At 40.3% G+C, this 24,849-nt stretch overlaps 3 protein-coding genes across 4 annotated transcripts in view; all 3 read right to left on the reverse strand.

Annotated features, from left to right (window-relative positions):
- Window positions 1–710: 710 nt before the first annotated feature.
- Window positions 711–7,063, reverse strand: LOC109202249 (protein-glutamine gamma-glutamyltransferase E-like). 2 transcript variants are annotated; one of them, XM_025907178.1, is made up of 9 exons: window positions 7,045–7,063; window positions 6,592–6,701; window positions 6,346–6,461; window positions 6,101–6,227; window positions 4,060–4,205; window positions 2,993–3,167; window positions 2,677–2,840; window positions 1,695–1,828; window positions 711–1,210 (listed from the first exon to the last, which is right to left on the reverse strand). In XM_025907178.1, exons 2-9 carry the CDS (start codon window positions 6,671–6,673, stop codon window positions 1,063–1,065), a joined length of 1,092 nt encoding a protein of 363 aa, XP_025762963.1. In that variant the 5' UTR covers window positions 6,674–6,701; window positions 7,045–7,063; the 3' UTR covers window positions 711–1,062. The 2 variants fall into 2 exon arrangements, with proteins under 2 accessions (XP_025762963.1, XP_019214704.1); XM_019359159.2 differs by lacking the exon at window positions 7,045–7,063 and having other exon boundaries at window positions 712–1,210; window positions 6,592–6,995.
- Window positions 7,064–15,414: 8,351 nt separating this feature from the next.
- Window positions 15,415–21,097, reverse strand: LOC100696155 (mitochondrial import receptor subunit TOM34). Its single transcript, XM_019359160.2, has 6 exons — window positions 20,965–21,097; window positions 18,766–18,865; window positions 18,311–18,463; window positions 17,326–17,498; window positions 16,965–17,112; window positions 15,415–15,685 (listed from the first exon to the last, which is right to left on the reverse strand). Exons 1-6 carry the CDS (start codon window positions 21,080–21,082, stop codon window positions 15,430–15,432), a joined length of 948 nt encoding a protein of 315 aa, XP_019214705.1. The 5' UTR covers window positions 21,083–21,097; the 3' UTR covers window positions 15,415–15,429.
- Window positions 21,098–24,516: 3,419 nt separating this feature from the next.
- The window catches only part of LOC102081897 (protein-glutamine gamma-glutamyltransferase E), a 16,886-nt gene continuing 16,553 nt past the window's right edge, over window positions 24,517–24,849 (reverse strand). The window contains exon 15 of the mRNA XM_019359157.2: window positions 24,517–24,681. Within this exon, the coding sequence (XP_019214702.1) occupies window positions 24,534–24,681 (148 nt within the window). The 3' untranslated portion in view covers window positions 24,517–24,533. The remainder of the gene's footprint in view (window positions 24,682–24,849) is intronic.

Here is a 24,849-nt window from a genome sequence, read left to right on the forward strand (position 1 = left end):
GGATGATAACACCAGTGCAGAATTTGTATCTGATGTCCCAGTAACAGCTTAAAACATGCAGTGGTGTCAGCTTTTATTTCAGTGTATGTGGTAGTAGTGATGACATAATACAAAATGTGACATTTATATAAAACATCAGTGCTGTACTTCCTGTACAAATTTGTGGTGTAAGGTTACACCTGAACAGATATGTGACTAACAATGGTGCAACTATTCAAACAATTTAAAGTAATGGTGGTAACAATAACAAATCATAAATAAAATGCTCTTTACGTATGACTGAATAAAAGTAAATGTAGAGTGATGCAAACAGACACGTTATACTGCATCATAATTCTTTTTATGACACACCTGTTCTCTTGTGTCTCAAACAACAAGTAATAAGAAACATTATTAGCACAAGAAGACTGTGAACTGAATGATACTGAGCATGAATGATTACAAACAAACAGCAAAGAAAGAATGAGTTGTGTTGGTGTGCTGGACTTCTGAAGTACACAAAAATGACCCAAACATCCACAAGATTTTACATTTTTGACAGTTTATTTGGGAAAATTATACAATCACTTACTGACCCTTTACCAAATGATTTTCAATATACACTTACAGACATAACTAAATAAATGGCCATAACATACCTATCAATCAAAGGAACCATACCCCTACGTTTAAGCCTCAGCAGTAGCCAAATACACTAGGAAAAAAGAAATCATAACAACTGTACAAGTTGTTATGAGGAAATCTGTACTTTCCATTTGATTTTTAAAATTTTTTTCTACTATACTGTCTAGTTGGGCATTTTAACACAGAAGTCTGTTAAGATGGACTCACTTTTGGAGCCAGTCTCAAAAGGGTTCTTCTGAAGCTCAAAGTAAGGAAAAACACAAAGAATATGATGAATATAACTATATGATCTTATATCCCTTGAAGGTTGTTTTTTTTAATGCTAGTAAAGTTTTTAATATAAAGAATTGTGTTAAAATAAAATATCTGCATCAAGCCTTTTTAAAAATGTATTTACTGATTAAAATTACACATTTTCTACCCTGTGATTCTGAGGAATTATGGTTGGACATTGACAATACAGGTGCACTTGAGGTCTCTGAAGGAGGAGCAGTCAAAGTCAGCCAGGAGAGTCTTCTTGCCAGTCTTCTTGGGAAGTAAGAAAAACGTAACACGAAACCTGTGGCTTGGTTTCAGATCTGGAAGTCTGCGGGAAACATAAGAGTAATACAGAACAGTTAAGGTTAATGTTTAATGTGGCAAAAGCTGGTGTTCCTAGAACTGCGACGGCAGGAGGAAGCTGCAAGATGGGCCAAGGAGGTGAGCAGAAGTTTCTCCAGTGGAATTTTGCTGTCCTGATTTCAATGGCACATCCACTGTTTTACTCCTTAAACAGCTGGAAATGTGTGGCCAAACCCTATGACACACCATTATGGAAATCTCAGGGACTGCTGAGCACTGTAGTCAGTGGCTAGATAAAGGGGAAAGACCCCAGCTGAGCCCCGAGGCGTTAGGGACACACACACCCAGGTGTAATCAGCTTCTAGTGACCCTGTGTCATTTGAGGTGGTGTGAAGACAGAAAGAATGCCGTTGCTACATGAAGGAAAAACTGGTGCACACAACACTTGTGTAAAACTGTACACAAGCATTTAGAATCCAGATAAGTTTAAATTATGCACACACACTTACATGCATTTTTGCTCTCCGTCCACAATACCACTTCCAGAAATAGTCAGAGTGCAATCTGTCAGTGTCTTGTTGACTGGGTTCATGAAAACCACTTCAGCAGTTGTGCTTTGGTTCACTCTTGCCAGACTGGGAGTCTAAAAGACAAAGATTTTACAGTTTAAAAACTTTTGCATATGCAGTACTGCTCTCAACCAAAAATTAGAAACCATAATGTCACTTTCGGTTTATGCAACTTCTGCTATAAATATGACAGCCCACATCATACAACACCACAGATACAGGAGGTGCATGTTTTATACACAGTCATGCACAAAGAAAAACACTCACTCCCTATGACCATCATGCATGATATCAGATAAAGGTTTGGGCACACTCAAGTGTTCCATCCCAAAGGACAAATATGAAATTTGGTATACATTAAAGACTGCCAACTGTAATAATGTGACCTAACTCCTCATGTAGCAATCAGTTTCAGTTTAACTGTACCAGCTCCATGACCAATTACTTTTAAATACAAGACATGTCAACTGGCAGCGATGGTGTTTTTTGTTTTGTGCTAATTAAGCAAGCCTTTAGCCTTCTAACATACCAAAAGATGGTGATTCTGTCAAAATAATTTCCTGCTTCTCATAATGGCACAGATAGTAAACAACATGCCGATTGTAATTATTACATTTAGTTATTATTTGCTCAATGTACTGCTATGCCCACAAAAGGAGAGAGGCTCTAGCTTCTCTCTCTAGGAGGGGGGCTGCCTTTAAGCTGGTAGGGTTGGGCCTGTAAGGTCAGGCTCCCAATTTTTTCTTATCATTGAAGACAGGGCAGACAGCCAGAATTTTATATTTCATTTCACATAATTATATTTATCATTAAAACAAGTACAGCAGGAGATAACAACAGCTGTGAGCTAATGTGTCAGTTGTTCTTCGAACAAAGCTACAGAATGATTACAGAGTGAGAGAGATGGTAGTTTTTTACTCACTGTGATGGAGATTGGAGGATCCAACAGAATGACATCATTCACTGCTAGGTACACATTTTTTGGCTCCAGCTTATCTGTGACCACAGCTGAAATCTTCATGCTGTCAGAGTGCACCATGTGCTTATGGTACACCAGGAAGGGGACCAAGATAGGGATGGACAGATCTGGAGCAGACAGAGGGAGAGAATTATAGTTGTTGCAGTCTCTCATATGACCTGACCTCTCAATCTGTCTTTGAGGTATCTCTAATCTAAGAATAAACCCCACCCCACAAAAAACACTTGTGTTCAGATAAAGTCCTAGCCAATTGACTCACCTTTCCCAGGCAGCAGTGTCTCTTCCTTCACCTCACTCTGGATGTTTTCAACCGGTGAGCCATTGTATCTCATGGCCTGGACGCTGATATTGATGGACACAGGCCTGGCAGTGCGGCTCTCACTGTTCAGCACCAGCTTCAGACTCACGTCCTCACCGTCCTTTGGCTTGGATACCTGCAGCACCACAAATAGAGGAATAAGGTACAATTCCCTGTGCACCAGGTTTATTATGCATAATTCCCTAAAATATGATTAAAAAGATATGCTTAAAACAACAGCTTGTGAGATTTGAGTTTTCTTAATTTAGAAAAGCACTTTGCTTTTAGGCAACAACGGTAATGCTCATCTCCTTTTGAATAAGTTGTGGTTTTGGGGTGGTTTTTTGTTAAAATTGATTTACAATAGAGAGCATTTAGCACAGATAGTTCATAGCCTTTGCTAATTTTAGCCAGTGGCTATAAACAATGACTGATTCATAATTAGACAGTATTCAGTGTGCTTCATGCACAAGATATAGTTAAAACGTAAAGTTTTCATTCTCATTAAAGCACATACAGTAAAGATGAATGCAATCCTTAGTTCCAACAAAAACATTTGGCCCAATCACCACCACAGTTGTTAACATTAATGCTATTTGTGGGCCTCCTGATGACATTTCAAAAGAAAACTTGTCAGATGATAATCCTGCACACAGCCAATCCACCAGTCATTCATCTAACTGGCTGCTCAGCTAGAGCAGGACAAGTGTGCTAAAATGGTCATACTGTAGACACTTGAGTATAGAACTGCATATAAGAGATAACACATTTCACATTGACAGTGCTTTTTTCAGTCCTTTTTATGGTTTTATGGGGTCTGGTGGATTGGATGAGCTTTTATTCATTAACTGTTTTGGTCAACTTATTAAAATTAATTTAAAAAGGCAACAGAGGTCACTTTTTGTTACATTTGTAATAATAATTTTTCAGAAAATCCACACACCAAGATAATAGTAAGTACTAAATATATATTTAAGATTCACTTAAATAGAAAAATAAAGAGATACAACAGGAATTCTGTGATGTACCTCTTTAAATTGCATGTATATTTTTGGCCGTGGAACGATGCCCCCAGGAGATGTTCCGTTGGTACTGTTTGTGGTCCCGTCATTGTCCCTTTTCTCATTATTTCTGGAGAGGGCATATTTAAATACGGTTCTCTCCTTCTCAGTGCCTGTGGGGATGGAAAATGTTGTTGAGTTCAAAAGTCACAAATTAATTTTATCAAATAATATCAAATGTTCAGACCATAATGAAATGTGTTTTTGAACCTTCTTATTAATTACTGATGAAGTTAATTACATCAGACAATCAAATGACCAAAAAAACAATCTTCATCTGCAATATATTTTGCAAATTCCTATTACTCCATTAGGTTTATATAGTTGAATTTTGAAATTCCAAATAATACAAAATGTGACATAAATTGTGAAATAATTCACAGAAATAACTTTAATCTGAAAAAAGTAATAATAAATTAAAATTCTATAAATCTTAACCAATGAAAGTCAGACATTGCTTTTTAACCATGCTTCAACTGAATTATTTAAAAAATAAATGCATGAAACAGGCCTGTACAAAAATGATGGTACCCTAGAAAAGAATGAAAATAATGTGACCAAAGGGACATGTTAATCTAAAGTGTGTTCACTAATCAGCATCACAGGTGTCTACAATCTTGTAATCAGTCAGTGGGCCTATATATAGGACTCCAGATAGTCACTGTGTTGTTTGGTGACATGGTGTGTACCACACTCAACATGGACCAGAGGAAGCAAAGGAAAGAGTTGTCTCAGGAGATTAGGAAGGAAATCATAGACAAGCATGTTAAAGGTAAAGGCTATAAGACCATCTCCAAGCAGATGGAGCAGATGTTCCTGTGACTACAGGCGCACATGTCATTCAGAAATTTAAGATCCATGGGACTGTAGCCAACCTCCCTGGATGTGGCCGCAGGAGGAAAATTGATGACAAATCAAAGAGACGGATAATCCGCATGGTAACAAAAGCCCAGAAAGACTTCTAAAGAGATCCAAGCTAAGCTTCATTCTCAATGAACATCAGTGTCAGATCGCACCATCCATCGTTGTTTGAGCCAAAGTGGGCTACATGGGAGACGACCAAGGAGGACACCATGGTTGAAAACAAATCCTAAAAAAGCCAGACTGGAATATGCCAAACTACATGTTGACAAGCCACAAAGCTTCTGGGAGAATGTCCTGTGGACAGATGAGACAAAATTGAACTTTTTGCCAAGGTACATCAGCTCTATGTTCACAGACGGAAAAATGAAGCATATCAAGAAAAGAACACTGTCCCAACTGTGAAACATGGGGAGGCTCAGTTATGTTCTGGGACTGCTTTGCTGCATCTGGCACAGGGTGTCTCGAATCTGTGCAGGGTACAATGAAATCTCAAGACTATCAAAGGATTCTAGAGAGAAATGTGCTGGCCAGTGTCAGAAAGCTCGCAGGTCATGGGTCTTACAACAGGACAATGACCAAAAACACCCAAGAATGGCTAAGAGGAAAGCATTGGACTATTTTAAAGTGGCCTTCTATGAGCCCTGATCTCAATCCTATTGAGCATCTTCGGAAGGAGCTGAAACATGCAGTCTGGAAAAGGCCCCCTTCAAACCGGAAACAACTGGAGCAGTTTGCTCATGAGGAGTGGGCCAAAATACCTGCTGAGAGGTGCAGAAGTCTCACTGACAGTTGCAGGAATCGTTTGATTGCAGTGATTGCCTCAAAAGGTTGTGCAACAAAATATTAAGTTGTGGGTACTATCATTTTTGTGTCCAGGCCTGTTTCATGCATTTATTTTTTAAATAATTCAGTTGAAGCATACTTGAAAAGCAATGTCTGACTTTCATTGGTTAAGATTTATAGAATTTTTATTTATTACTACTTTTGTCAGATTAAAGTTATTTCTGTGACTATTGTGAGTTTTTCTTTCATTGACTGAAGGGTACCAACAATTTTGTCCACATGTGTATAGTTTCATAATATCAGGATGGCAATGGACGAAATGGTCAGCTCAAATCTTTGAGTTTCTGTCAGCTGAACCCACCTTCCTTGTACTTGTACTTGTCTGTGATGTCCAGCCTCGTGTTGGAGCCAACAGCCTTGGTGGAGATGTTCTGTCTGACTGACTTGGTGTCAGAGAGCATTTTTGTCATTGTGCCATCAGCTTTACACTGAACACGAAGAAAGAAACAATTTAGAACACAAAACTGGACATAAAACATTTCTGCCAAAGACTTCCTACTAAATGTGATATTCATGTATTCATAGAGTCAAGCTATGTATACTAACCAGCCAGTCAATGCAGTCAGCATTGACCTCAGCAAAGACAAATGGGACATCATATTTGAGATCGGTTTCTCCATCCAGGATGGCTTTGACTGGGGCTGGACCGCAGCAGTATACACCTGCATATGCAGAGCAGCCCATTCAAACAAAAATCAGTGTTCAAAAGCAATACTTAGAAATTAATCTTATTTTTATGATCAATAAGTAATAAAACAAAGGAAGAAACAGTTGAGACAAGAGATTTCATACTGTCACTCTTTTCCTGTGGTGTTGGATCCACAACTTGCCACCCATCATATTTTCCATCCTTTGCCAGGTCAGTTCGGGTCATCCAGCACTCTAACCAGACGTGGAAGTTCCTTAAACACATACAGAACACAGCATTCCGATGTTGGATTGATTGGAAACTCAACACTGGATTTAGAAAGTCCAGAACGGTCAACAGAGCTGGACTACGTGACAGCATAAGGAAATTAAAGTGGTTGATCAAAAACTGGAGGGTTGATGATTTTGACACATTGCGGTTAATTTAAACATAGACAATTACAAAGAAAGCTGCACCAAAGAGTAAAACAGTTAAATGTGAATTATAAAATATTAGGGCTCTCTCTTCTAAGTCCCTTTTATTAAATGATTTTAATGAGTGCAGTCAGTTGCCCATAGACATTGCCTGATGAGTGCCAGTGACTAAATAGAGTGCACCTGTGTGTAATCTAATGTCAGTCCAAATACAGCTGCTCTGTGATGGCCTCAGAGGTTGTCTATGGCTGTGTCCCAATTCAGGGTATGCACGCTTGAAGTACGCATTTCAAGTGCGATTACGTCACCACCACGAGACGACGGCTGTCCCAGTTCAAAGTGTACTTCAAATGCATACTACAAATGCACCGTCGATTTCCCCAAATATCAAGCGTGGTCCGGTACACGCTTCGTGGTCCCATATATCCCACAATCCATAGCGCGGCGGTGGGTGTGGATAATTTTGCCGCAAAATACGGCAGAAGGGAGCGGCTGAAGAGTGAACTGTCAAAAGTAAGTACTGAATATTATGTCACTTATTTATGTGCGAATGTTAAGAACATTAAAACATTACTGTTGGCCACATGTCGGCAAAGTTATGTGACATTAGTGATGTTTGTACTTTCAACGGTAACTTGGTTTTAAAGCCTCTACTTCTAAGTATATATGTAGTTGACCTTAATCTTACAGAGAATGTGATGATTTTATGGATAATTAAAGTCAGTCATATATCCACAAACACAACAAGCTGAAAGTCAGTGATGCCGCTCGGTTTGCAGTCCTGAATATGACGGCACAAGCAGGATTCACTGCACTGTTAATGTTAGCTCTGTTATATTGCTGCCTCTGTTCGGTGGTGTCGAGCCAAACGGACTTTAACATGTGTTTGAACGAGCTGACGGTTCACTCGTTAAGCTGAAAGAAAGACGCTTTAATCACAGGAGTCACACATGTGTCCACTGTACCATCTGGCTACTCTTCTTGTTTAGCACTCGTAATAACACAAACACTAAATCCTCCTTCTCTTGTGCTGTTTTGTAGCAGTGTGTACACCTGAGACTGTCACCTGTCTGTCTGTCCTGCACTCTCTCTCTGTTTCTTTCTCTCTGATTGTGGAATAAAAGTATGAACATGTATTTATAAGTTACACTTGTGTTTGAATCCTGCAGCTTATCACTCATTTGATTTCCATGTGTGACAACTGCAAGTGTTCAGAGTGAGGACAGACTGAGGGACCCACTGCTGCACATCATCTGTGAGGCTTTGCACCCCTGATGATCCACCAGGACAAACTCAGCAGTGTGTGAGGAAGAGGAGGAGGAAGAGCCAGCAGCAGCTGACAGATGGAGAGAATAGACAGACTGTTCCCTGTTTGTGAAGGAATGCTAGGAAAGTTTAAAATAACTAATTGTCTGTCCTGAATCAGTCTTATTAGGTAATGTTCAAATAATGTGATCATCCCAGTGTTTTCAGTGTGGGAGAAAGTACTCAGGGCCTTCAAGTTACACACTACGAAAGGCAGCAACAAGTTTAATATTCAGAAACCTAAAGTATGTATCAGCAGCAGGATGGACCTAAAAATAAATGTTTGTTTCAGTTCTATGAAGCTTTGAGTATTTTGGATTAGTAGTACTGCTGTGTTTGTTGCATCATATTGCTGTAATTGTTTATATGCTTTATATATTCTGAGGTAAGTTGATCTATAGTGTTACATCATATTCTATAAGGATGTTATGTGTTTGTATACTTTCTGCCCAGTTTGACCCATTTAGCAGAAGTCAGCCTGTTTAAGGCTCTGATATCTATTCTGTATGACTTAAAGCAGTTATGACATGGTCTGATTTTCTCACCCAATAAAGGAATATTTCATATATCAGTGTACTCTTCATTCTATCAGAAACAGTTATCACAGCTCGTACATTTTCTTTTTACACATATATGTAAGCATTGAGCCAAATTTAGTAATGCCAACATATTAAAAGAACAATGTTTGTCTCTTATATATAATACATCTGTATATACACTGTCAGAGATACTTGTCTTTGAGTGAAGATTTAAGGTGATAGGAAATATAAATAACTGCTCCTTGCATCTTTGACCCAGAGTTCAAGCTCATATGTGTATATATATATATATATATATATATATATATATATATATATATATATATATATATATATATAGAGAGAGAGAGAGAGAGAGAGAGAGAGAGAGAGAGAGAGAGAGAGAGAGAGAGAGAGAGAGAGAGAGAGAGAGAGAGAGAGAAGGCATCGGTGGGCAAGAGACGAAAACAGGGCGTTGTTGGAATGCTACTACGCAAGTAACCCTGGCGGAAGGGGTTACATGAATAGGATGAGGGACCTATGGATTCTTCGATACCCAACATCCACAATGACGGCGAAACAACTAGTAGCTCAGTGTTCCAACATTCGAAAGAAGGGACTGCTCTCACAGCTAGAGATTGACGAGGTACAACATAAATGCTACGGCAAGGAGGAGTCAGGACGCCAGGTCAGGGGGGAGATATCATCACCCCCACCCGAGATTGGGTACATAGCCCCAAGTGCGATAGGAGAAGGATCGTTGAGTGCGTGAGGAACTGACCTGAAAGATAGGATCATGGCCAAGCTTGAAACCTGGATCCCCCGTAGCCGGTTACCAAGATTACGTGAAGTACCCTCAGAAGGTCTGCTAGATGATGTTAATGCAGCACTACGGATGATACCTACAACCACCATTACCGACACTAACAAGCTGATCTACACTACGGCAGCAGTGATCAGTGAGATGCTTGGCTACAAGTTGAACAGCCACAAGGGGCAGTACCCTCCATGGAGAAGGAGGCTAGAGGGCAAGATCAAAGTAGCACGAAGGGAGGTTAGCCAACTAACGGAGTTGCAGAAAGGCGCGACAAAGAAGGTGCATAAGAAATACAGCAAGCTGTCCATACCTGAGGCCTTGGAAACTGCCAAGCAAAGACTCACAGCCTTGGCCAGCCGCTTCAGGAGGTACACCAGAGAGATAGAAGGCAGGAGAATAAACCAGCTGTTCTCCACAGAACCAGCAAAGGTGTACTCTCAGTGGCAAGGGAACAATAACAGAACAGCACCACCAAGGTTGGAGACGGAGCAATACTGGAAGAGCATATGGGAGAAGGACGCAACCCATAACGGCAATGCTCAGTGGCTAGTGGATCTGAGGGCAGACCATAGCGACCTCCCTGAACAGGGTCCAGTAACCATCACAGTGGCAGATATCCAAGAAAGGGTCTCCAGTATGAAGAGTTGGACAGCACCAGGGCCCGACATGGTTCACGCCTACTGGCTGAAGAAGCTGACTGCACTCCACGAGCGTCTGGCAGCACAAATGAACCAGCTGCTAGTTAACGAGAGACACCCGGAATGGCTAACCGAAGGTCGGACGGTCCTGATCCCCAAGGACCCCAAGAAGGGACCGGTCCCATCCAACTACCGACCGATAACCTGCCTCAGTACTACATGGAAGCTCCTGTCAGGCATCATATCGGCTAAGATGAACAGGCACATGGGTCAATACATGAGCGGGGCACAGAAAGGGATTGGCAAGAATACCAGAGGCGCAAACACCAGCTACTGGTAGACAGAACAGTCAGCCGAGACTGCAAGACCAGACTGACCAACCTGTGCACAGCCTGGATTGATTACAAGAAGGCCTATGACTCAATGCCCCACAGCTGGATACTGGAATGCCTAGAATTGTACAAGGTCAACAGGACCCTGAGAGCCTTCATCAGGAACTCAATGGGGATGTGGCACACAACACTAGAGGCCAACTCCAAGCCCATAGCACAAGTCACCATCAAGTGCGGGACCTACCAAGGAGATGCTCTGTCCCCACTGCTGTTCTGCATAGGCCTGAACCCCCTCAGTGAGATCATTAACAAGACTGGCTACGGATACCGACTACGGAATGGAGCGGTTGTCAGCCACCTCCTGTACATGGATGACATCAAGCTGTATGCCAAGAGTGAACGAGACATCGATTCACTGATACACACTACCAGAATATACAGCAATGACATTGGAATGTCATTCGGACTGGAGAAGTGTAGTCGGATGGTAACAAAGAGAGGGAAGGTAGTCAGAACTGAGGGGATTGAACTACCAGAAGGCAACATTGCAGACATAGAGGACAGTTACAAGTACCTGGGGATCCCGCAAGCGAATGGGAACCATGAAGAGGCCGCTAGGAAAGCTGCAACCACCAAGTACCTGCAGAGGGTCAGGCAAGTCCTGAGGAGTCAGCTGAACGGTAAGAACAAGATCCGGGCCATCAACACCTACGCCCTGCCCGTGATCAGGTACCCTGCTGGGGTAATAGGCTGGCCAAAGGAGGAGATAGAAGCCACTGACATAAAGACAAGAAAGCTCCTTACCATGCATGGAGGATTTCACCCCAAGTCCAGCACCCTGAGGCTGTACGCTAAGTGGAAGGAAGGGGGCCGGGGACTGGTGAGTGTCAGCACCACAGTCCAGGATGAGACAAGAAACATCCACGAATACATCACGAAGATGGCCCCAACTGACAGCGTGCTCAGTGAATACCTCAGGCAGCAGAAACCCAAGAAAGAGGAGGAAGGCGAGGAACCATCATGGAAGGACAGGCCCCTGCACGGTATGTACCACCGGCAGATAGAGGAGGTGGCTGATATCCAGAAATCCTACCAGTGGCTGGACAAAGCTGGACTGAAAGACAGCACAGAGGCACTAATCATGGCAGCACAAGAACAAGCTCTGAGTACAAGATCCATAGAGGCTGGGGTCTATCACACCAGGCAAGACCCCAGGTGCAGGCTGTGTAAAGATGCCCCAGAGACAATCCAGCACATAACAGCAGGGTGCAAGATGCTAGCAGGCAAGGCATACATGGAACGCCATAACCAAGTGGCCGGCATAGTGTACAGAAACATCTGTGCCGAGTATAACCTGGAAGTCCCGAGGTCAAAATGGGAGATGCCCCCAAGGGTGATGGAGAATGACCGAGCTAAGATCCTGTGGGACTTCCAGATGCAGACGGACAAAATGGTGGTGGCTAACCAACCGGACATAGTGGTGGTAGACAAACAGAAGAAGACGGCTGTAGTGATCGATGTAGCGGTTCCGAATGACAGCAATATCAGGAAGAAGGAACACGAGAAGCTGGAGAAATACCAAGGGCTCAGAGAAGAGCTCGAGAGGATGTGGAGGGTGAAGGTAACGGTGGTCCCCGTGGTAATCGGAGCACTAGGTGCGGTGACTCCCAAGCTAGGCGAGTGGCTCCAGCAGATCCCGGGAACAACATCGGAGATCTCTGTCCAGAAGAGCGCAGTCCTGGGAACAGCTAAGATACTGCGCAGGACCCTCAAGCTCCCAGGCCTCTGGTAGAGGACCCGAGCTTGAAGGATAAACCGCCCGCAGGGGCGTGCTGGGTGTTTTTTTTTTTTTTATATATATATATATATATATATATATATATATATATATATAGATAGATAGATAGATATAATCTGACAATACATATAATATTGTCCATATTATATTAACATTACCACAGTGAGATGACTTAGTCTCATGAACAACATTAGCTAATTATTATTTACTAACTAATCTTGAAATGACTGTTCAGTACAGAAATGAAGCCCAACTATCATGTTTTACAGTCCTGTGGTCTCAGCTAATCAAAGTGATGTCATGTCAAAAATGAATGACCAACGAAACATTTTTCTTCTTCATTTCTGTCACACAAAGCTGTATGAAACGTTTCCCGCGGTTAGTATCATGGTTGCTAGGCAACCTGAACAGCGCGCCGAAGGCTAGACCGTCCCATTTTACAAGCCTCTCACTTCCGCACTTCCCGTACTTGTAGTACGCACCGTACGTAGTACGCGTAGTGTGCGTACTTCAAGCGTGCATACCCTGAATTGGGACACAGCCTAAGAGAATACTGGGAGCAACAACACCATGAAGTCCAAAGAACACACCAGACAGGTCAGGGATAAAGTTATTGAGAAATTTAAAGCAGGCTTAGGCTAAAAAAAGATTTCCCAAGCCTTGAACATCCCACGGAGCACTGTTCAAGCGATCGTTCAGAAATGGAAGGAGTATGGCACAACTGTAAACCTACCAAGACAAGGCCGTCCACCTAAACTCACAGGCCGAACAAGGAGAGCGCTGATCAGAAATGCAGCCAAGAGGCCCATGGTGACTCTGGACGAGCTGCAGAGATCTACAGCTCAGGTGGGGGAATCTGTCCATAGGACAACTATTAGTCGTGCACTGCACAAAGTTGGCCTTTATGGAAGAGTGGCAAGAAGAAAGCCATTGTTAAGAGAAAACCATAAGAAGTCCCGTTTGCAGTTTGCCACAAGCCATGTGGGGGACACAGCAAACATGTGGAAGAAGGTGCTCTGGTCAGATGAGACCAAAATGGAACTTTTTGGCCAAAATGCAAAACGCTATGTGTGGCGGAAAACTAACACTGCACATCACTCTGAACACACCATCCCCACTGTCAAATATGGTGGTGGCAGCATCATGCTCTGGGGGTGCTTCTCTTCAACAGGGACAGGGAAGCTGGTCAGAGTTGATGGGAAGATGGATGGAGCCAAATACAGGGCAATCTTGGAAGAAAACCTCTTGGAGTCTGCAAAAGACTTGAGACTGGGGCAGAGGTTCACCTTCCAGCAGGACAACGACCCTAAACATAAAGCCAGGGCAACAATGGAACGGTTTAAAACAAAACAGCACCTGTAACCGGAAGGTCGCCGGTTCGATCCCCGGCCTTTCTGTCCTGGCCTTTCTGTCCTGGTCGTTGTGTCCTTGGGCAAGACACTTTACCCTACCGCCTACTGGTGTTGGCCAGAGGGGCCGATGGCGCGATATGACAGCCTCGCCTCTGTCAGTCTGCCCCAGGGCAGCTGTGGCTACAACTGTAGCTTGCCTCCACCAGTGTATGAATGTGAGCGTGAATGAATAATGGCATTGTAAAGCGCTTTGGGTGCCTTGAAAAGCGCTATATAAATCCAATCCATTATTATTATTATTATTAAAACTGCTGTTCACAAACGCTGTCCATCTAATCTGACTGAGCTGGAGCTGTTTTGCAAAGAAGAATGGGCAAGGATTTCAGTCTCTAGATGTGCAAAGCTGGTAGAGACATACCCTAAAAGACTGGCAGCTGTAATTGCAGCAAAAGGTGGTTCTACAAAGTATTGACTCAGGGGCTGAATAATTACGCACACCCCACTTTTCAGTTATTCATTTGTAAAAAATGTTTGGAATCATGGAATTCCAATAAAATTGATTCATGTTTGTGGCTGTAATGTGACAAAATGTGGAAAAGTTCAAGGGGGCCGAATACTTTTGCAAGCCACTGTATCTGCATAAAAACAATCAACACAGTTCAGAACAATGCAATTTAATCCACAGTTGACAGATGTGCTTTCTCACACGGTAAACTTGAACATTTTTAAAAACAAACCAGCTTGGAACTAACACGTAAATAATAATGTCTCTTGTCTGCTGCCTTATATTTTGCATATATTTTGCAATTTAGTTTTAAATTTTCATTCATCTGAGAAAATAACTCAGTTTACTTTGAGAAGATCTATTTCTATGGGAAACGCTAAACATGGGTAAACAAGTGACACTAATCACATAATGAAGGCTCTCTTCTGTTTAAATACACCTCTGTTTAGCTACCATTTCATATTAAAACGGGATTACAGTCACACTTATTCTCTGCATGACAAAATAAATGTTCAAACTGATTTTTTTTCTAAATTCCATCTCAAAGTACATCAAGATACAAAACGTCACCCAGCAAAAAAACTAGTCATTTCCTTTAGTACTTTGTGACAATGAAAAAAATGCCGTCCAAAACGATAAAAAACGAGTTCCTCTCTGCACAACCAGCTGAATGATATAAAGCCCACAACTAAGACAGGAATAGCTGGTACTAGTTGGTTAGCATTGACTGAGCTTTCAAAAAAAGAGTGAACGAGTGACTAGTGCCCTAGTCTGGGTAACCGGTAAACAAAGCCTTGTTTCTTCTCTATCTGAAATAACAGCTATTTTTAATCATGATTGGTGACCCGATCTTGAACCCAGCTGAGATAGTGCTAGCTCTGATCAATGATGTAGTATTGAGACTCATCATCTTCCTGAGTTGACTGCAAAATAAATAATCTCATACCACACTTGTCAATCACAGGAAAAGAAGAACATGAATAATGCAAATAAATTATAAATCTTTGTTTATTTTGCCCCCCCGCCCTCTCTTTTTGTTTTCTTGCGCTGGCAGGTTATCTGTTGCTCAAAGCAATGGAAGAGGAGACACCGATAATTGAATATCTAGATAAAAATCACATTAATCAGTATCAAGTGGAAATGAAGGAGAATCGACTCTCTTCATGTCTTTTTGACAACTCAAACCTCCAAACGCAGAATTGAACTTTTCACTGCATGTAGCTATGAGTGCCGAGCTTACTGTCTCCTCTGTGTGTTTTGACTACTAATGAGGAGAGGCTGTCAGGGGAAACGCTAGTAATTATCAAGGCAGGAAATGCTTTTTATTTTGTCGCTTACCTTGAAAACCTGCAGACACTTTTGAAACTAACGTCTGATTGCGCTGTGTGGGAATCAGAAGCTGGAGCGCGATGATGAAGACTCGTGCTCTTACCTTGAGTTCCTTGTGAGCCTGAGCCCTCCTATAGAGAGCCTTGACATTGTTGCTGTCAATCACCAGCGCCTCGTCACAGTCTCTGATGGCGTCTCTGTACTGCTTCACTGACAGGTAGCACAGCGCCCTAATCACACAACACACAGTAAACCACATTTAAACATCTGGGCGCGTCTTTAATTGAAGGTCAAGTCAAACAATAATGTTGCCATGATGTATTAATTATTAATCTGAAATGCTTCATTACATCTATAACGCTCTGTGATCAGAGCACTCCAAAATGGATGAATCTGAATTCATATTTGTTTCAGGTTCTTCAAGATTATTCTTTTTTTTTATCCAAGCTTTTATTTGACTGACACACCTAAAGCTTTACGTTTAAATGCTTTCTAAGCCTCTTCATTTGCTCATTTGTCACTGAAATATTTTTAAATTTGAACTCCATTTCAACAAACTCTTTAAATAATATCCGGCTAATGTGTTTTTTGTTTACTTTTTACTTTTTAATTTATATTTACCTTAGTCCAGGGCTCCATCATGTGATTCAGACTGATTAATAATAATAATAATAATAATAATAATAATAATAATAATAATAATAATAATAATAATAATAATAGTAATAATAATGGATTGCATTTATATAGCGCTTTTCGAGACCCTCAAAGCAAATTCCACTATTCATTCACTCTCAGATTCTTTACCATTCATTGTCAGAAATCCACATTAAGGATACTCGAAAGAAAATATAACAAGCTAAGGGGCAGAATTCATGTCACAGTGCGGCATAGAAATAGAGTCCCGGCACTTCTTTAATATTTAATTTTGTGTTTGTTATTGTTTTCTAGTGCTACTGTGTTATGTTTACTCATCTCAAAAAGTCAGGAAAGACTTAAGTGTAAAGTAATATCTGTGTACTGAGCTAATGATTTTAGCATTTTTGTGTAGTCACGCAGAAAAAGTTAGTCCATATAAGCTACAGCTTGCAAATTTCAGCAGCCACTAAAAAACAGGCTTAATAGGCAATGGGCATTACACAGAAAGAGCCTAACATAGTACAAATACCTCCTGATTAAATAAAGCAACTGAATATTAAAGCAGAGAAAAATAATCAAATCAAAAATCTTAAAATATATATTATGAATACTGTCATAGGTATGCAAATTACTTTAACACATTTTCAATGATATTAAAATCATCCACTTTTGTGAACATGTTACTATTCTTATATAGTCCGTTTTTTTATAACTGCCAAAGCTATATTTAGTTAAATCTGTAGGAGTCTTTCTTTTAGAAACAAACAAACAAAAACACAGGACCAAATAATATATGATGGATGATATATTCGTTGGAGCAATATTAAATCCAACACTGCAGAGACACAGATGCTGATGCTCAAGGCTCACCGGTTGGTGTAGGTGGTGACTTCTGTAGGGTTGTGTTTGAGGCTCTGGCTGTACTTCTCTATGGCCTTCTTGTGCTCCCCTTTCTTCACCAAAGCATTGCCTTCTTCTTTTAAGGCCTGAGCTTTCTTTATCTCTTTATCACTGGGAGCTGAGGAGAAGGTAAGTAAAAGGTGGGGGGCATAAAAAAGAGAGTTTGAATATGATAATGCTGCTCCATCTCTAAGTAACTTAAAAGAAAATCCAAAGAAAGGTCATGTTTTCATGAAGCTGGTCAACTCTTTGACACTAACAAGGAACTCAGTCAATTCAAATCAATTCTGTAAGAATGTAAATAACATTTTTTTTCCATAAATCTATGTACCAGGTTTTTTTGTTTGCGTTGTGCCATTCTGCTGAGGTGTTGGGCTTGGTTGGGTGGCGTTGCCTGCAGACATCTGGGCAAGTTTCTCCTTCACAGACAGAGGAACTGTGGGAATGGGAGGAAGCTTTTCTCTCCATGACGGACCGTCTGTCTCTGTGAGTGCCTTTGTCATCCTGAGAAACAGTACAACAGTGACAAGAATGTGAACAGAGAAGAAGCTGAAAACTTTTTGTGCGTCTGCCCACAAGTTCAGGAGTAAACCAAGGAGTCACTCTACAAAACATCAAAAATGCTGGGAGTGCTGCATCACCCTAGAATTAGGTGGCAGATTTGGATATTTATCTGTAAGCTTTTATGATCTTTTTAAAAAATATTTACTTCAATTAATGGAGCTGGCCAATAAGCGATACTGTGAAGACACTTCTGTGAATGTATTTACAAATACTCATGTGTAGGTCTAATGTCAGGTCTGTGTATTTTCATTATGGTTTCATAATCTCTTTTTTGGGGACGGTGGATTACAGAATGGTGTTTAAAACCTACAACAGACCATGAAGATGCATAAACCATCTGTTTTTTTAAACCACCTAAAACAGATATTTCTTTACTGATATTTCTGCAAATCTGTAAATTGTAAAGTGTAAACTGATTAGATTTGTTCATTTGAATCCGGAAAATCGAACTCGGAAACAACTGTGATTGGTCTACTTGGCAGTAATATGCCATACAAACACATTATGTTGATATTGTTCACAATGCGATTGCATAGGCTCGTATTGCAAAGCTGAAACTTAAAGGAATTGACGGAAGGGCACCACCAGGAGTGGAGCCTGCAGCTTAATTTGACCCAACAAGGGAAACCTCACCCGGCCCGGACGCCGGAAAGGATTGACAGATTGATAGCTTTATAGAAACTCAGAGATGGTAAATTTTATATTGTAAGTTAAAATATAACCATCACTCAGCCAGCTAACAGACAACATACCTGTTGGTGCCATCGTGAGCTGCTGCTATGTTGCAGTCAATCTGTAGAGCAGTTTTGTAGTCTACGTAAGCCTGCCTATAACGCTCCAGAGCTTCGTAGGCAGCAGCACGACGAAGCAGAGACTTCACATTGAACTGAGATAACTCCAGAGACCTGAAAGAAAACATGTTAAAATCATAATTTAGATAATATTTTGATAATGAACAGGCTGAGAATGGGCGTATCGTCATTAAAAATTTAACAATAAGCTTAATGGACAAAGCTACAGAAGTCCATAAACAGCTGTAACAGAACAAAACATTCCTTTTATTTCATGTACTTGAGCGTCTCCCATATATTACATTACCAAAGGTTGGATGTTCTCACAACAATCAAACACCCCAAATAAGAAAATCAGGGTGTAAGATTTGAGGAAAGAAAGATGCATGAAATACAAATTGCATCATCACACTCACATATTGCAGTCTTTCACACATTCCCCACAGTTGCCATCCTTCAAGTAGCTGGCTGCACGGTTTGAATACAAAATGGCCAAATCCTCTGGATTCCTTTTACCTTAACAGGAAGAAAACGGTGTGTTTAAGAGCAGATCGTCAAAAAACAAATAACCCTATTAATCTGAAGACATGTACAACTGTTAGAAAGCAAACATTCATTAAATGACCAGAAAACACAAATCACACAACACAGCATTGTAATGTTGTCAAGCACATTGTAAAATACTTTTAAGTCTGAAGTCTCTACTTATTGCAGCATAGCATCAATTCTCAAAAACTGCTTTGCTGTTCCCTGATGCGACCGTGGCTCAAGAGTTGGGAGTTCGCCTTGTAATCGGAAGGTTGCCGGTTCGATCCCCGGCTTGGACAGTCTCGATCGTTGTGTCCTTGGGCAAGACACTTCACCCCTTGCCTACTGGTGGTGGTCAGAGTGTCCGGCAGCCTCGCCTCTGTGGCTACAATGTAGCTTGCCACTCACATTCACCAGTGTGAATGACTGGATATGTAAAGCGCTTTGGGGCCCTTAGGGACTAGAAAAGCGCTATACAAATACAGGCCATTTTACAATAGCCATGTTTGAAACTGCGACTAGCGAGGAAGAAGAGGGATTTGATACAATTTAATGTTGCACTTAATTCTTATAGCATTTTGCCTGTACTGTAATACTAAATACTAATTGCAGTACTAATTGAACTTATGTGTGGAGCTCTGCACACATAAATGGAGGAAGCAAATAGAGAGACAACCTAGACTGAGTATATTCATTTGGGATGTCAGTGTACACACACTGATTTTCCCCAAAGAGGTTTTAGTCAGAGCCAATGGAAAGGAAGAAGAAAATAAAAGAGCATTGGTTTTACATTAATATGGGTTTCATTGTATTGTTTAAGACCTTTTTTACTAGCTATCTTCTGCTGCTCCCTTATTCACAAGGGGTCACCAGAGCAGGTAGCTTTGCATATTTGTTTTGGCAGAGTTTTATGCCAAAAGCCCTTGCCAGCGCAATAGCGCAAACTCCACAGTATTGCAGAGCACAGAAACAACTGCATTATGTTGTTAACACAACTTCGGCCCTTTGCAAGCATGCTAACACTAAGCTAGCCAAGGACCCAGAGCGATGTAAAAGCTGAGTAAATACCAAGCCCTGAACTCAAACCCTGAACTTCAACAGGTAAAAAACAGATGAGCAGTCAGGCTGCAGCCTCCGTTTCTACTTCTATTTTTATGGAGAAACACAAAAGTAATGTAATGTTTCTACAGTAGAATCATAATCACTGTGAAGTCTCCTTGTGCTACTTTTCATCTTTACTTTGTGTTCATAATTGAATAATAAGAGAAAGACTGTATGTGTGTCTGCATTAGGATAGGGATTTTTGTTGAGGAACAGGAATGTGCCAGTAGGTTTATACTGTTAACTGGTAACTATCAGGTCATTTTACAGTAGTGAAACGTTAAAGTAATGAAAGTTATAAGCAAAGAATCTTATAACAAATTACTTCCTCTTGGGAGTAGTGGAGTACTACATTACAATGTACTGCATTTCTTTTTAGAAAAGTGTTCTGTGTAATATCTCCAAAAGTTGAATCTGTTCATCTGGACGTAGCGTTTTGTGGGAGAAACGTTTCGTCACTCATCCAAGTGACTTCTTCAGTCTCAGCTGACTGCAGGTTTCCCCAACCCTTATAAACAGTACATTTGCATAATGACTGAAACCAGCCCACAGAAGGAACATCTGGACCCACTGAAGGTCAAGATGAACAGATTCAACTTTTGGAGATTTACTTTCCTGGATGATTGAGAATGCATCAAGACGTTCTGTGTAATATGTTTTTTGAGTAACAACCTCAATACTACTGATCAGCAAATAGGGGAAATACCTCCAGCATGCACAAACATTTGACTACCACATGCAATTAATCTGCATGAATTTAATGTTTTTGGATATGCTGCCTAATGATGGTGGTGAGTCTCAAAGGAGCCAGTGAGAACCGAATGAGAAGACAACATGAACCTTTAATGGAATTAGAACCACTAAATTGATCAATTTCCATCCCTAGGAAAATGCAGATTTATACCAAATAAGGTCACAGGAACATAAAACGTACTTCACACTCATTTCTCAGTGAAGTGCATGCACGCTCAGGTTATAATACTTACTGTTCTTCTCCAGCGCTTTGATTGCCTGACTGTAGAGATTTGTGGCCTCGCCGTATTGGCCTGTCTTGCCAACTTGTTTCAGCTCAGCCCAGCACTTGGACTTCTGTTTTGGTGGCATGTCTTCTTGCTGTCTCCTATCTAAAATGATACAGTAATGGTTGCTTTATATGTGGATTAAAACATCAGACAATTCAAGTGTAACTGAAATGACTCATCAATGAAATACTGGATTTCTATTCATTCAAAGGAATAATGTGGACCTCCCCACATCTGTGTGGCGGCTGAATGAGCCACGTGTTTCTACAACAATTTTGTAAAGAAAGAAACTGATATATTAGTTGTTACACACAGCTTTGTTTATGTCTCAGTCAAAAGAATCTTGCATCTATATTTTTTGCCAAAGATGCTTCTTCATGTGAGAAAGACTGTGTAGCTCTCCACACAGAAGAAGACAGGTCTGATGTTAGTGATGACTTGTTAAACTATTAGGATCTACCACAACAAACATTTCTCAATGATACCCAGACAAGAGTCAGAGAACAACGCCCTATAGCAGCGGTCCCCAACCCCCGTGCCTCGGACCGGTACCGGGCCGTGAGAGTTGAGGCTCAGGTGTGAAATGTATGGTTTTCGGGGTTTTTATCGGTTTTCAGCGTTATTTTGTTATCGTTTTTATCGTTAACTCGGTTTTCCTGGGTCTTTTCGCGTGTGTTATGAATAAATCTTCTTTTTTCGGTACCGGCACTAGTTTTATTTTGTTGTATTTATCCGCGACACCTTATTGCCGGTCCGTGAAAATATTGTCGGGCATAAACCGGTCCGTGGCGCAAAAAAGGTTGGGGACCGCTGCCCTATAGGATTTAGCTTAATAATAAATTCTCATCACTACAGGTTAAGACAAAACAGCCATATACCATCATTGTTTGAAGATCAGCTTGAAGTTTGTTTGTTTTTTTATTTTAATTTTGTTACTGTATTCATCAGTGTTGGCCTGAAACGGACAATTAATCTGAAAAATGTGTGAAATTATTTTGATAATTAGTTCATCATTTTTTTTTTTAAGTAAAACTAGAGGGAAAAAAATACTTTTTTAGAGTTTTTAGTTTCTCAAAGAGGATTTTCTGCATTCAAAACTAGACAATTGTCTTCGGCTTTTGTTTTGTGCTGTAGAGAAACTGAAACAAAATGTTACAACAAGCCATATACTGAAAGTAATCACTACTTATAAAGTCTATATTTTATCATCACTTCAATATAAAAATTGTACTATAAGCACGCCAGGAGACTGCCTGATAAACACTAATTCAGAAGAGTAATTTTAATTACCAACACTATATAGTCACATTCAGATGCAGGCAATTTTAGATTGACTAACAAAAATATGTATCAAATAGCTTTGCTTAATGCACAGAGGCTTATTTTTGTTTGAGGCCACTGGCAGGGCTGTAAATTAAAGAATTTTCCAAATCTGGAATCAATAAAACCTATCTTGTCTAATCTTAAACAGAATTTCAGTTAGTTACACTGTACAACAATTAAACAATTAATTAAGTTGAAGTCATTTTTTTTTCTTGCAGTGGTGCTTTGTTCTCTTCCACACGCCTTTACTTTTTAACCAATTAATTAATTAACACTGTGTCCACCAAAATGTATAGAGTGAAATCCTGCACCCAGCTCTGACATATAACATATAAGTTGATTATCACATTTACTGTAACAGAGACAGTGTCAGAGAATTATAAACCAATAAAAATACTTTCACTTTCAGCTTCTGCCATGCAGCTTCACCTGCATGGCACGCCCTCTGGTGACCATCTGATCAAAGTGTGTTCAGAGACCAGAAATCACAAATGACTCACTGGTTGAGTTTTCAGCAGTAATCGCCACAGTAATTTTAACTTTATAAGATAATACATGCAGATTTTTTTTATATATGATTCAGCTTTTGATCGCGAAGCTGTAATAAAACGCAGCTCATTATACTTTCGTGGTGAAAAGTCATTTGCACTATCCTTTCTGTATCTTGAACGCCTCATGAGATAGGGAGAACCAGTTGTTCAGTTTCTATTTAGAGAGCAAATTGTGTTTCGACATAAATCTCGCGATGGTAGATCGTGTCCTATTTAAATCTAAATGTATTTATTTAGTTATTTTTTGGAATCTAGTTTGACGAGTACAATTTAAATGTACAAACATTTCTATTAGAGTTAAAAACCTTGTAAACGGAGTTGAGAAAATATATGCAAAAGAAGTACTGATAGTCTGAAACTCAGGCAAAATGTAAAAACGAATTTAAAAAAAATGCTCAGTTTTGAATGTTTATAGTGTGCCTTTGATGTTTGGGCCGGTTGGGGTCTCTGTGTGCATGTTTTCTTTGCGCTCAGGATCTTGGTCTGTGAGGGCTGGGCTAGGCTCGAGGCAATATATTATTTAAACATTCCCAAGGATGGTTTTTATTTTACACATGCGAACTCTATGATCAGTGTGTGCTTCAGTCTTAAAATATTTTAGAGAACTCAGAGCAAAGCTAAAATATGCTGTACCAGAGCCAAAAAATTTCAGAAACCGTTACCATGAATTATCAATGACAATATCAAAGGATGGCAAAATTATTTTTGGTCATTGTGTTTGCTCTTAAGGAAGCACTTAAAATCGTTTGAAATTGTACCTCTTTGGTCCTTAATAATCAGTGAGTGACCGTTGTAGTGTGTAAGAACACTCGGGTCTCTCTTGAAAAATACAAATTATTAGTATGACAGAAAGGCCAAAGCATTACTAATAAAAACAAAAATGTTACCCATCTTCCAATAAACATTTTATTTGTATAGTCAGGACTCAAACACTAACTTGAAACTCAAAACCTCAGCTTTATTGCTGGAGAAAAACAAAACATGAACTGAACAAAGAATACTGGCAACAGAGAACTGAAACACACAGGTATAATTCTGAGGGTACGACGCAACACCGAGCACAGGAAAACACAGGGCTTAAATACACAGGGTAGTAATGAGGGAATGGTCAACAGAAGGGAGACAGCTGGGAGAAATCAGGGCTAACGAGATGGGGGAAACCAAGTTGCACACACTAACATAAGACAAAGACTTTCACAATAAAACAGGAAACATGAAACACTACATAAAGACGCAGACTCGACACTGAGAGACAGAAAATGACACATAGAACTAAACCCACACAAAACATGAGAACACAAATCCTAAACACAAATAAACCAAAACATAGAACTCTAATCATCATCATCATCATCATCATCATCACAAGAGAATGAGAAAACAATCCAAAACACCAAGATAACTGAAACACAAAGTACCAGAGAAACATAAAGAATAATCCGTGATGCAAAAGTAAACCAAAACATAATAAACTCAAAATACTGGGTCCAACGGACCCAGAACCGTGACACTTATCCCACAAAGGTGCTTTTTAAAGCAACCTCAAAAGTTTACATATATAAAAGTTTATATATATGTACATATGCATACATATACAGAGTTGTGTAAAAATGAATGAATGAATGAATGAATGAAAAGCCTGAATTAAACTGGTAGGTTTTATGGTAGAACATCGAAAGTGCAGGTGCACTTGAGGTCTCTGAAGGAGGAGCAGTCAAAGTCAGCCATGAGAGTCTGCTTTCCGGTCTTCTTGGGAAAAAAGGGCAACTGGATACGTATCCTGGTGTTTGTCCTCTGATTTGGAAGTCTGTGGGAAACATAAGAGTAATACAGAAATGTTAAGGTTAATGTTTAGTTTGTGGATTTGACATAACATTTTATACACAGTAACAACTCGCTAGAAGTCTGTTGAAAAGATAACTTTGCCAGACATCCAAACAATGTTGAGATATGGTAAAATCTGAAAACTTCAGAC

This window comes from Oreochromis niloticus, linkage group LG5 (assembly GCF_001858045.2).
Source record: "Oreochromis niloticus isolate F11D_XX linkage group LG5, O_niloticus_UMD_NMBU, whole genome shotgun sequence".
Classification (NCBI taxonomy): Eukaryota; Metazoa; Chordata; class Actinopteri; order Cichliformes; family Cichlidae; genus Oreochromis; species Oreochromis niloticus.